The sequence below is a fragment of the Argopecten irradians genome, chromosome 1 (assembly GCF_041381155.1).
Source record: "Argopecten irradians isolate NY chromosome 1, Ai_NY, whole genome shotgun sequence".
NCBI lineage: Eukaryota > Metazoa > Mollusca > Bivalvia > Pectinida > Pectinidae > Argopecten > Argopecten irradians.
This window is the reverse complement of record NC_091134.1, coordinates 42234107-42247903: the sequence shown is the minus strand read 5'-3', so window position 1 is coordinate 42247903 and position 13797 is coordinate 42234107. Positions and strand designations below refer to the sequence as shown.

At 37.5% G+C, this 13797-nt stretch overlaps 1 protein-coding gene across 5 annotated transcripts in view; it reads left to right on the top strand.

Annotated features, from left to right (window-relative positions):
* LOC138328513 (diacylglycerol kinase zeta-like) overlaps nucleotides 1–13797 on the top strand; it is a 101911-nt gene that overhangs the window by 34119 nt on the left and 53995 nt on the right. Inside the window, exon 1 of one of the 5 annotated variants that reach the window (XM_069275367.1) lies at nucleotides 5196–6530. The exons of 2 other annotated variants lie outside the window; for them this stretch is intronic. In XM_069275367.1, coding sequence (XP_069131468.1) covers nucleotides 5734–6530 — 797 coding nt within the window. In that variant the 5' untranslated portion in view covers nucleotides 5196–5733. Of the gene's footprint in view, nucleotides 1–5195; nucleotides 6531–13797 lie in introns of those variants that run through there. 2 more of the 5 variants (XM_069275350.1, XM_069275359.1) reach the window with 2 other exon arrangements.

The window sequence follows — 13797 nt, the reverse complement described above, 5'->3', positions numbered from 1 at the left end:
CTAGTGGTAGAATGTTGGACCCAGATGCAGAGGGCTAGTGGTAGAATGTCAGACACCTTTATCACTCTGTCACTGGGACCCAGCAATGTGGGGCTAGTGGTAGAATGTTGGACCCAGAGATAGAGGGCTAGGACCCAGAGATAGAGGGCTAGTGGTAGAATGTCAGACACCTTTACCACTCTGTCACTGGGACCCAGCAATGTGGGGCTAGTGGTAGAATGTTGGACCCAGAGATAGAGGGCTAGTGGTAGAATGTCAGACATCTTTACCACTCTGTCACTTGGACCCAGATGCAGAGGGCTAGTGGTAGAATGTCGGACACCTTTACCACTCTGTCACTTGGACCCAGATGCAGAGGGCTAGTGGTAGAATGTCGGACACCTTTACCACTCTGTCACTTGGACCCAGAGATAGAGGACTAGTGGTAGAATGTCAGACACCTTTACCACTATGCAGACTCTAAATGAATGTACAGTATAATGATCAACCCAGTTAGCTTGTTATCAGGTAGGTACTTGGTGCGTAAAAATAACTACAGGCTAGTTTATTGAAATAGTTAACTGATTGCAGGCATCGTCCTCAAGTACATCTTATTTCCCCTGAGCTTCACACTGATTATTTGCTTCCAGAGAAAAGACAGATATTTCCCATGTTACCATTTTGTAATTGTGTAGTGTTTAGCTGAGTGATACTGGACAGGTCAACCTTCTTGTGGCGGTGACCTTGGAGGAATCTTAAATTCTGTAGTTGAATTAAAACACATCGGTGTTAAACTCTGATTGGTTCGAAAATCCGACTATTTAATTTTCAGACCAAGATGTAAATATGTGTGAAGGAACATAATTGATATTGAGGTAGCCTAAAAGAGTTTACCAGTAAAATTACTCTCAATTTTGGTCCTATGACCAAGTTAGTATTCTTCCAATAGTGCGCAAAGGTATTGATCTGGACAGACGACGCAGATATACTTTATGTTTGTATGGCAGGTAGTCCCAACACAATATTACTAGGGGGTAATCATGACTTGGGCTTTATTAACTGAATCATAATAGGATAAACTCCCTGTAGTAATAATATCACTGTGCACTCGATGATGTTTCAGTAAACAAGCATTACTACAGCCCCAATTCAACCTTTAGTAGCTCAACTAGTGCCTGTAACCTAGCTAAAATGCAGAGCCAACGTTCCCAAGCTAAAACATTCTAGAAATAACATTTATACAGCTTCTGACAATTTGATGTTGATCAGCCCAACTTATTTCTGTTTTAATGCAGAATCCATATTTCCAAACATAAAAACTAACATTTTGACAGCTCCAAATTAACCTTGATTAATTAACATTTTGACAGCTCTGATTTAAGCTTGATTAATTTAAGTCATACCTGATATTTTCATTTCAAAACTTTCTTAAAAAAGCAATTGTAACATTTGTATAGCTCCAATTTAATGTTTATAATTCAACTTATACGTGTGAGAGTTAAAAAGCACAGACAATATTTCCTATGTTGAAAAGGCTTTATTGTTAAAAATACCAAAAGCTATGTTCAAAGACCTATTGCTGTATATATATATATAAAAAATATATGCCTCTCAGAACATGATTGCACAAGAGGAAAACAGAGGAAACCATTCGTAAATTATCTCCCCTCCTAAAGTGGCATGAACCCTTCCATGGGCAAGAGATGTAAATTTTGATACTTCTCATGTTTCGGATGTGAGTTGTCTGGGTGGCTCATGTATATGGTAAAAGTATCAATGGAATGAGGAAAAGCTTAGTATGATAGTTATTGAAAATCACTGTTTTACCTATTACATTTTTTTTTGTATTCCCTTATGTGTATTGGTTTTCCTTTTATCATTGAACATAGATCTTCATTTCATGCCATATGGAATAAGATATCAAAGATTATTGTCCATATCAAGAAGGTTATGCATCTGTATTAAAATTCTTATGCTAAAGCTTCATCTGCAGCTAGATTCCAGTGACGGTCTCGGATATGTTTCAAACTGCACTATGTGCACTGTGTATTTTCAGAAAACGGAACATATGCTCTTCACTGCTTTAATAACCACAAATAACTTGTAATTTAATGAGGTAGCTATTAACTTCTACAGAACTAATGATGTCACTGGCCTGTAATGAATAATTTAGGTTCTTATGTGTGTTTGGTGTTGTTATCTCTTCTTTGGGCATTTCTTTAGAAACTTAGGACTTTACTATAATGTCAAAGCTATAATTTCCTGTGATACATAATGAAATATCATTTACTTTGACCATATTTTTGCTGGAAAGTATCCTGATAAAATGTCTAACGATTGTCCAGGGTTTAGATTAATGTGTTAGAGGAGCTGTTTACAGATGACCAGTTAGCTAGCCACTGGCTACTACAATGAGCATGTTACCTTATAGTAAATCGTTATGGCATGAGATGTGGATGGAGACCAACAATGGTGCCTTAACTGTTACAGAGGATTCACAGAGGACAGAGATGATATGTTAGCTAGCCACCAGCTACTACTGAGGGACCCCTGCATAGCAGTAACTCAGGAAAACTAAGATGATATGGATTATAGAAGGATATATGTATACCTATATTAGGGCCCTTACAGGCCTCAAATGTCATGTTAGCTAGCCACAAGCTACTACTGAGTGACCCCTACCTTGCAGTAATTTGGAAACCTGATGACATGGATTGCTGAAGGATATAAATATACTGGTGCCTATACAGGCACAGGGGATCGAGGGAGGCCTAGGATGATATGTAAGGTAGCCACAAGCTATTACTAAGTGGCCCCTACATCACACTGACCCTTGATAACCTTCCATTCCAGATGACTTGGAATGTAGATGTTACCTACACTGGAGCTATGACAGTCACAGATAGACAATCCAGGGAGACTTGAGATGATATGTTAGGTAGCCACAAGCTACTACTGAGTGGCCCCTACCTCACACTGACCCTTGATAACCTTCCAGTCCAACCCTTGATAACCTTCCATTCCAGATCACTTATAATGTAGATGTTACCTACATTGGAGCTATGACAGTCACAGATAGACAATCCAGGGAGACTTGAGATGATATGTTAGGTAGCCACAAGCTACTACTAAGTGGCCCCTAGTTCACACCGACCCTTGATAACCTTCCAGTCCAGATGACTTGGAATGTAGATGTTACCTACACTGAAGCTCTGACAGACACAGACAATCCAGAGAGGCTTGAGATGATATGTTTGTGCAGGCCAACAATTAGCAGTGCCTCATCAATTATTAACAGCTTCTGAGTTGATTACATGGCTGCCTTGCCATTTCATTGTCACAGGGCAGGTAATGGAAGAACGTCAGGATACGCCATGGTGTTTTTGGGGGGAAGTCATGGTGTTTGATGGGTTCTATTGCATATTAAAATTCTACAGAGAAGGCAATGAGTTTATTATAGCACTATGAAAAAAAAATGTATTGTTGAGTTTGCTGTTGATCAGTTGTACATCCGAACCTGTCTAAAAACAGACCAGCAAAGGAACAATTAAAATATTAGCCAGGTTGTGTTAAATACACAGGTCACAGTGTGTTGAAATTGACCATTTGTGGTCCCTAGAAAATTGTCTTAAACAGTTGGTCTTAATATGAAGGTGATTGCTAAGACAGGTTTTAGTCTATATATACAGTTCTGAGGAGGCATAATTAAGAATTGATTTGGTAGACTGTTATTATCTGGAGGGTATATTGAAGAAACTTGTGGGATATTTTCATCACCTAAAGTGGATGTACAGCACTGTTCATTTGTGTCAGTATGAACATAACCTTATGGTCAGTATTGGTGGTATAGAAGTGGTTCTATGGAGTGGTTGGGAGTACAGTATTGATAGAAGTGGTTCCATGGAGTGGTGGGGAGTACAGTATTGGTGGCATAGAAGTGGTTTTATGGAGTGGTGGGGAGTGCAGTATTGGTGGTAAAGAAGTGGTTTTGTGGAGTAGTAGGGAGTACAGTATTAATAGAAGTGGTTCTTTGGAGTGGTGGGGAGTACAGTATTGGTGGCATAGAGGTTGTTCTATGGAGTGGTGGGGAGTAAAGTATTGGTGGTATAGAAGTGGTTCTATGGAGTGGTGGGGATTACAGTATTGGTGATATAGAAGTGGTTTTGTTGAGTGGTGGGGAGTACAGTATTGGTGGTAAAGAAGTGGTTCTATGGAGTGGTGGGGAGTACAGTATTGGTGGTATAGAAGTGGTTCTATGGAGTGGTGGGGATTACAGTATTGGTGATATAGAAGTGGTTTTGTTGAGTGGTGGGGAGTACAGTATTGGTGGTAAAGAAGTGGTTCTATGGAGTGGTTGGGAGTACAGTATTGATAGAAGTGGTTCTATGGAGTGGTGGGGAGTACAGTATTGGTGGCATAGAAGTTGTTCTATGGAGTAGTGGGGAGTACAGTATTGGTGGTATAGAAGTGGTTCTATGGAGTGGTGGGGAGTACAGTATTGGTGACATAGAAGTGTTTCTATGGGGTGGTGGGGAGTAAAGTATTGGTGGTATAGAAGTGGTTTTATGGAGTGGTAGGGAGTACAGTATTGCTGGCATAGAAGTGGTTCTATGGAGTGGTGGGGAGTACAGTATTAGTGGTATAGAAGTGGTTCTATGGAGTGGTGGGGAGTACAGTATTGGTGGTATAGAAGTGGTTCTATGGAGTAGTGGGGAGTACAGCATTGGTGGTATAGAAGTGGTTCTATGGAGTGGTGGGGAGTACAGTATTTGTGGTGTAGAAGTGGTTTTGTGGAGTGGTATGGAGTACAATATTGGTGGTATAGAAGTAGTTCTATGGAGTGGTGGGGAGTACAGTATTTATAGATGTTGTTCTATGGAGTGATAGGGAATACAGTATTGGTGGTGTAGAAGTGGTTCTATGGAGTGGTGGGGAGTACAGTATTGGTGGTATAGAAGTGGTTTTGTGGAGTACAGTATTGTGGTACAGTATTGGTGGAATTGGAGTTTTTCTGTGGAGATAAAGGGAATATTGGTAGTAGAGATGTGTAGACAGGTGGTGTATACCACAGGTGGGCATTAGTGTGTGTATAATACTACACAGCTGGGAACGCTGAGCTGTGTAGCAGCCACAGTCACTGGGCCATACCAGCCTGTACACACTACTGATTGCCACTGATAGTAAAGCAAATGACAAGCTTGTGGGCTGTTCCAGTTCAAAGTTGTTTTTATCATTTATCGATAGAACTCCATTATAGATTTATGTGATGTATTGAGAATTTGTAAATATATGAGACAGGTAGGTGGCCGTCTACCTGTGGCTGCGACACGGTGGTGAGTCTGAGACTTCTCTCTTCACATACCTAATCAACCTGGACTTCTTATGGAGGTGAAAATTTAATTACAATAATTGAATGTTCTGGTGAGATGTTAAAAATGAGTTTGGTGAGTGAATTAATATTTAAACAGTCTACAGATAATTACGTCAAAGTGGACTGAAGCTTAGCTGAAGCTAAAGGGCAGCAAAGGAGCATCCCATATGGATGACAGCGAGCAACCTGTAGACTATGGCACTCCTCAGTCGTTTGTTACCACTCCCTTCAGGGGTGACACGAATGGATTCATCACCAACGTACTCCAGGGACTGTTCCATGTTTTTACGGCACGGCTGACGTCTTGTCCTCCATCTACTCTAAGGCCACATTTTACTATGCATTCCTGTTATTTTTAATCACAACGAATTGCTATCAAGAAAATGAACATTTTTAGGAAAAGTAGGTGTATTTCACCATCTTTTGATTTACCAAGAATGTGTTTACCTCGTCAAAAACAGACGTCCATTGATGACCATGACCTTGATGAGGTCATCTGTCTTGAGGTACCCGTGGAGACAAGGGCACGTTCCTCTAGTTTTGACTCTAGTAGTTTACACAAAGAGACTACCGATTTTCTAGAAGTGCCCACTCCGGGACGACGGTGCCAGTCCTTTGACTCGTCCTCTTCAGGATGGGGACAGGAGGAAGATTTTGTACCCGAGGGTCGTCGTTATAGCCTCATTTCAAAATACTCAAGACGCCGGTCGTCGTTTGAAATTCCCAAACTATGCATTCATTGTGTACATATGGAACAGTATGAGGAACAACAGAAAAAGGCTGAGGAGGATCGTCAAACTGAAGTCGAAAACGGATCCTATAGTGATGAGGAGTTGTATTGGGACACTGGGTCTATAGACTCGGACTCGGACGACAGTTGTGGACCTCCGGACAAAGAGGTCGAGGAAATTATGTGTAATTATACAAACGCTCTTACTCTGGAAGTCCCAGTTATCAGGAATTGTCGCTCATCCTCGTTGGATGCCACTATCTTAAACTCACAGTCCCCCACCAATGACATAATATTCAAAAGTGGAAGGGGTGTGGTACAGAGACAAGAGTCGTTTGATGAGGGAACGCTCGAGGTCCCTAAACAAGTGCGCTCAAGTTCTGTGGATATAAGTCTTCCTACTGAAAAGGAGGCTCATTACCGAGCCATCACCAACAAATCAGATACAACGTAAGTGTTTTATTCTAGTCAATAGAACAACCATAATATTAGATTGGGCTTGATCCCTGTATTAAGTTAAGACGATGACTTTACTGTAAGAGTTGATAATACTAATACATTTTATGTATGAATATCATGAAAAATATACTATATAGGTAAACTTACTACATCCAATATAATTAATCACCATACCAAAAATGATTAAAGGCATTACCTTAGGGAAATTGTTTTTACATTAAATACAATCGTGTTATCATACGAAGGGTAATTGAGGGCAGACAGATTGTAATTGTTTATATATGAAAGCCACTGTGCTTAATGTAATTGAAGTCATAATTTACATACTTTCTACTCCATTTGAAAGTCCTATCATGTTTTTTTCTGTGTTGAAATTTGGAAAATCAAGACCTTTTCTCAGTTGTACTAAAACTGAATTTGTAAATGTTGTTATTGCTTTAGATAACATAATAAATTAGTGTTTATACTTCCTCAACCTACACTACAGTGTTACGTTTTATAGGTCTCTATGTGACAATATCAATCTCTGGGCCTGATTATGTGTGATAACGATTTTTGTTCCATTCAGACTCTAAATGTCCTCAAAATTTGTAGAGTAAAAACTCTTCTGTTTTTTTGGTTTCATAAATTGTCTTCAGGTGTAGAACTTAGATTACCAGTATGTGTTGGAAAGTTACCTCCCCTTGTAAATGTTAACACTCCCTGACATTATTTATGGCATATTATCTTCCCATATATATAACCAAAGATATCCTTAATCCTTCACTGCTAATGAATATATTCCCCTGAGTTAGTAGTTAGCATATACTATAACCACCACTTCTATCTTTAGGCGAGTTATCTCCCCCTTGTGTTGTATTTAGGTGAGTTATCTCCCCCTGAGTATGTAGCCGTAGACATGGTGTATACTATATATGTTGATCACAGGTCGAGGTGGTATCTTTAGGTGATAAAAGAACTCAGTCTGATGTGTTTATCTTTCTGGTGGCAAATGTATTAAATTAAAACAGCAGACTTTTCTGCTTCTCTATCAACACATGCAACCTTAGAGCCCCTATAGCTACTACTTACTTAGATCTGAATAGATAAACCTTGGTAATCTTTGTAAACAAAAGTAGAAACTTTTTGGTATTAACCATGAACAATTCAATGGACAAACCTTGCATGGACCAGAGTTCTTGACATTGGAATGTTATGTTGTATATCGTGTGTGCCTGCTGTATTGTTTTGGCACCAGTGTGGTTGTTTGTGGGTGTATGATAGTGACTGTTGCACTGTATCAACATGGCCACCCCCTCAGGTGGTATTGGCCTCATTGCCCCCAGTACTGATGAAGTAGGACAAATTAACTGATGGCATCTCAGCTGGATCAATAAAACCCAGAAAACCACTCTACCCATCCCCGCCATTCTGCTAGCTTTTTTTTTACATGGATGACCATTCATGAATGGTATATTAATGCTGTAAAACTTGGAATGATTGATACGACTAGATAATTGAAGGTAGATTTTTTTGTGTATTCTTAGATAGTCGTCTAATTACTGTGTATCAGGAAAGCGAAAGCTCCATCCGGTATCAGCCTCTAATCCCGAGCTTGTGTTTACTAGAAAGCTTAGCTGCATATTCCCAGATCAGCACACTACTGGTTTTTATGACCATAATTCTATTGATGTCATTGTTGATTTCACTCCGACTTCTATAAATCAATTTAACAGAAGATGTAGATGGAATCAGCACTGTACTGTGAAGTCTCCTGATCACTACGTAACACTGTATAATGTAACATATCAGGAATGGCACACTGTAAAGGCATGTTAAGTCTGAATCTGAGAATTGTATTGTACATGTTGTACAACTTGTTAAGTATCGGAAATGACTGCACATGTTGAGTTTTGCCACCTTGTCATATATTTATGTATACATAATTTTGGTAAATAGAGAAGATATAGTGAAGGTCATAAAACATCAGCTAGCTGTATTTGACTAGGTTTTAGAAAGACTGAAGTGGTTAGCCTTTGAACAAGTGTACATTTTATCCTGCAACATTTTATTATATATAAGTTTAAAGATGCCAAAACATACTTATATATTTCTGTCTTTTTTTCGCCATGGAAGTCGGTCAGCCGAATCGACGCACATTCTGAAATTCTAAAATACAGCTACATATATTCTCCGCCAGTGAGAAAACAGCAAGCAAAACTATATAGTATTAGGGTATTCTGACAAAGCCATCGTTGGTTGCAGTATAAAATAATTTATTTCAGTATTTGAGGGATGCTACTCTTTCTCCCATGATAATTCTGTTAATGGGAAGTTTTATAGGTATTAAACTAACCAAATCAAACCAGTTCTCCCGTGATAGAGAATGTTACTTTAAACTCTGCAAGTACTAAGCATTATACGATAAACAGAGCGAAGGGTAATGCATTAGTACAATTGTCACACAATGACACAGTATCTCTGTACTGTACAAATCAATGTTTCTTAAAAGGAGTTTCTAATCACCCTGAAAACACGTTTTTATTTCACAGTTTTTATGTTTCTATTCCCTTACAACAGATAAAGAGTAGAGTAAGTGGATTCTAACGTACCGTTGGTTGTCTGTGAAATGTCACAGTTTGCCGTTGACTTTGAAGTGGAAGGGACAAACTACAGAGACATGTAAGGGATAGTTTATCGGACAGTAATTAACAGGAGAAAAATGGCCCACCGTCAATTATCACATCAATCATTGGTGTTGTGTAGTGTTGATATAGCGTGCATGCCCCATCATCTGTGAAAATGATTTTTTTTCTCTGCTACAGTTGTGTAGAAGGTCATTTTGAACAAACAGTAGAGCTGTATGAGGCCAAAGGTGGTGTCCCACGGGGGCTATCATGTGTACTTGTTGAAGCTGAAATATCCGCTTTTACCACACATCATTAAACATTAAGTCATATGATGTTTTTATTATGATCCCAGATATATCAGCTACATGTATCTTCCATATAAAATTCTATTTGTTTGTATATTGCTTTAAAATCGTTAGTTTTGTGTGGGTTTTATTTTCATATATTGCTTTCTTTGTCCATCCTATCCAAAGGTCAACAAATGGCGTAAATACACAAAATATTAAGGATAGCATATATGTCTATAAAGCTGGAAACTATTGAATGATGAAACACCGAGCCTAACACTGCCATAATTAATTACTGTAAACACACTAATTTTACCGCAAATGCAAAATAAATGTAAATTATGATTTATCAGCATGAATGATAAATACCATAATTCGGTGGTTCAATACTGGATATACCGCAGTTTGAGAAAAGCGGTGAAATAAGACTACCACTAAAATAAGTAGGTTTACAATATCAAATTTGGCATAAAATTTCTGTGATCATCACCCAAAGGATTTATGTGATTCCATAACCTAAGTTGACTGATTATGTATTACCAGTAACTAACCTAAGTTGACTGATTTGGTATTACCAGTAACTAACCTAAGTTGACTGATTTGGTATTACCAGTACCTAACCTAAGTTGACTGATTTGGTATTACCAGTACCTAACCTAAGTTGACTGATTTGGTATTACCAGTACCTAACCTAAGTTGACTGATTTGGTATTACCAGTACCTAACCTAAGTTGACTGATTTGGTATTACCAGTAACTAACCTAAGTTGACTGATTTGGTATTACCAGTACCTAACCTAAGTTGACTGATTTGGTATTACCAGTAACTAACCTAAGTTGACTGATTATGTATTACCAGTACCTAACCTAAGTTGACTGATTTGGTATTACCAGTAACTAACCTAAGTTGACTGATTTGGTATTACCAGTAACTAACCTAAGTTGACTGATTTGGTATTACCAGTAACTAACCTAAGTTGACTGATTTGGTATTACCAGTAACTAACCTAAATTGACTGATTTGGTATTACCAGTACCTAACCTAAGTTGACTGATTTGGTATTTCCAGTAACTAACCTAAGTTTACTGATTTGGTATTTCCAGTAACTAACCTAAGTTGATTGACTTGGTATCACCAGTACCTAACCTAAGTTGACTGATTTGGTATTACCAGTACCTAACCTAAGTTGACTGATTTGGTATTACCAGTACCTAACCTAAGTTGACTGATTTGGTATTTCCAGTAACTAACCTAAGTTGACTGATTTGGTATTACCAGTACCTAACCTAAGTTGACTGATTTGGTATTACCAGTACCTAACCTAAGTTGACTGATTTGGTATTTCCAGTAACTAACCTAAGTTGACTGATTATGTATTACCAAACCTAACCTAAGTTGACTGATTTGGTATTACCAGTAACTAACCTAAGTTAACTGATTTGGTATTACCAGTAACTAACCTAAGTTGACTGATTTGGTATTACCAGTAACTAACCTAAGTTTGACTGATTTGGTATTTCCAGTAACTAACCTAAGTTTACTGATTTGGTATTTCCAGTAACTAACCTAAGTTGACTGATTTGGTATTACCAGTACCTAACCTAAGTTGACTGATTTGGTATTACCAGTACCTAACCTAAGTTGACTGATTTGGTATTTCCAGTAACTAACCTAAGTTGACTGATTTGGTATTTCCAGTAACTAACCTAAGTTGACTGATTATGTATTACCAGACCTAACCTAAGTTGACTGATTTGGTATTACCAGTACCTAACCTAAGTTGACTGATTTGGTATTTCCAGTAACTAACCTAAGTTGACTGATTATGTATTACCAGACCTAACCTAAGTTGACTGATTTGGTATTACCAGTAACTAACCTAAGTTTGACTGATTTGGTATTACCAGTAACTAACCTAAGTTGACTGATTTGGTATTACCAGACCTAACCTAAGTTGACTGATTATGTATTACCAGTAACTAACCTAAGTTTGACTGATTTAGTATTACCAGTAACTAACCTAAGTTTGACTGATTTGGTATTACCAGTAACTAACCTAAGTTGACTGATTTGGTATTACCAGTAACTAACCTAAATTGACTGATTTGGTATTACCATTACCTAACCTAAGTTGACTGATTTGGTATTACCAGTACCTAACCTAAATTGACTGATTTGGTATTACCAGTACCTAACCTAAATTGACTGATTTGGTAATACCTGTACCTTACCTAAGTTAACTAATTTGGTATTACCAGTAACTAACCTAAGTTAACTGACTTGGTATTACCAGTAACTAACCTAAGTTAACTAATTTGGTATTACCAGTAACTAACCTAAGTTAACTGATTTGGTATTTACCAGTAACTAACCTAAGCTTGACTGATTTGGTATTTCCAGTAACTAACCTAAATTGACTGATTTGGTATTACCAGTACCTAACCTAAGGACTGATTTGGTATTACCTGTACCTAACCTAAATAGACTGATTTGGTATTACCAGTAACTAACCTAAGTTGACTGATTTGGTATTACCAGTAACTAACCTAAGTTGACTGATTTGGTATTACCAGTACCTAACCTAAATTGACTGATTTGGTATTACTAGTACCTAACCTAAATTGACTGATTTGGTAATACCTGTACCTTACCTAAGTTAACTGATTTGGTATTACCAGTAACTAACCTAAGTTAACTGATTTGGTATTACCAGTACCTAACCTAAGTTGACTGATTTGGTATTACCAGTACCTAACCTAAGTTAACTGATTTGGTATTACCAGTACCTAAAATAAGTTAACTGATTTGGTATTACCAGTAACTAACCTAAGTTAACTGATTTAGTATTACCAGTAGCTAACCTAAGTTGACTGATTTGGTATTACCAGTACCTAACCTAAGTTGACTGATTTGGTATTACCAGTACCTAACATAAGTTAACTGATTTGGTATTACCATTGCCGAACCTAAGTTAACTGACTTGGTATTACCAGTAACTAACCTAAGTTAACTAATTTGGTATTACCAGTAACTAACCTAAGTTAACTGATTTGGTATTACCAGTAACTAACCTAAGCTTGACTGATTTGGTATTTCCAGTAACTAACCTAAATTGACTGATTTGGTATTACCAGTAACTAACCTAAGTTAACTGATTTGGTATTACCAGTACCTAACCTAAGTTGACTGATTTGGTATTACCAGTAACTAACCTAAGTTAACTAATTTGGTATTACCAGTAACTAACCTAAGTTTACTGATTTGGTATTACCAGTAACTAACCTAAGTTTGACTGATTTGGTATTTCCAGTAACTAACCTAAGTTGACTGATATGGTATTACCAGTACCTAACCTAAGTTGTTGACTGATTTGGTATTACCAGTACCTAACATAAGTTAACTGATTTGGTATTACGATTGCCGAACCTAAGTTAACTGACTTGGTATTACCAGTAACTAACCTAAGTTAACTAATTTGGTATTACCAGTAACTAACCTAAGTTAACTGATTTGGTATTACCAGTAACTAACCTAAGTTACCTGATTTGGCATTTGTGTTTCTTTAATTTTGATAAAGTAATTTAACATTTGTGATACCCTAACATAAGCTGATTTGGCATTTATGTAACCCTAACCTATGATAACTGATTTGGAACCAAAATCTCCTTTGTGCTACACAAGTGTCCTGGGCTCGGTTATAACCGGAACAAGGAAGTTACAGCTCCATCAATCAATCAATCATGTGATACAATAGCTGCAAAGTTAAGATGATTAGGTCTTGTGGCATTCAGCTGCAATTGAGTGGCACTGCCCTGTAAAGTGAAGAATTCCTGTAACATAATGTCTTAACTGATTTAGAGAGTCTTGCACCAATTATAAAAAATCCTTGCTACAGTTACTGAGGTATTGACTTGTCTTTATACAGCCTTATTGGATCCCGTACACCACCGTCATCAGTATGGTGGTGAGACTGTTTTACTGGTACTTACACGTGTGAGTTTAATCATCAAGAACTTGTCATTGTTTGTTGATTGTTTCCCTTATCTAATCTAATTACCAGCAGTAATAAGAACAAATTACTTATATATAATCAACAATACAGTATAAGTAATTGATGGTTGTATATATAATTCAGTCTGACGCTGACACCTGGAGCTATTTATCAGCTGTTGATACTACAGAGGTAGGGACGGCTATATACTGTCTTATACTGGAGAAAAGACTGAAGAATTTTGTTCTTCGGGCTACAAGTGTTGTAATGATACATGTAATACAAGAACCCTGATATATGTTTACATGTATTGTACCAGGAAATGTTTTACATTTATTAAATGCTTCTTTAAGAATGTTACTGTTTTACAA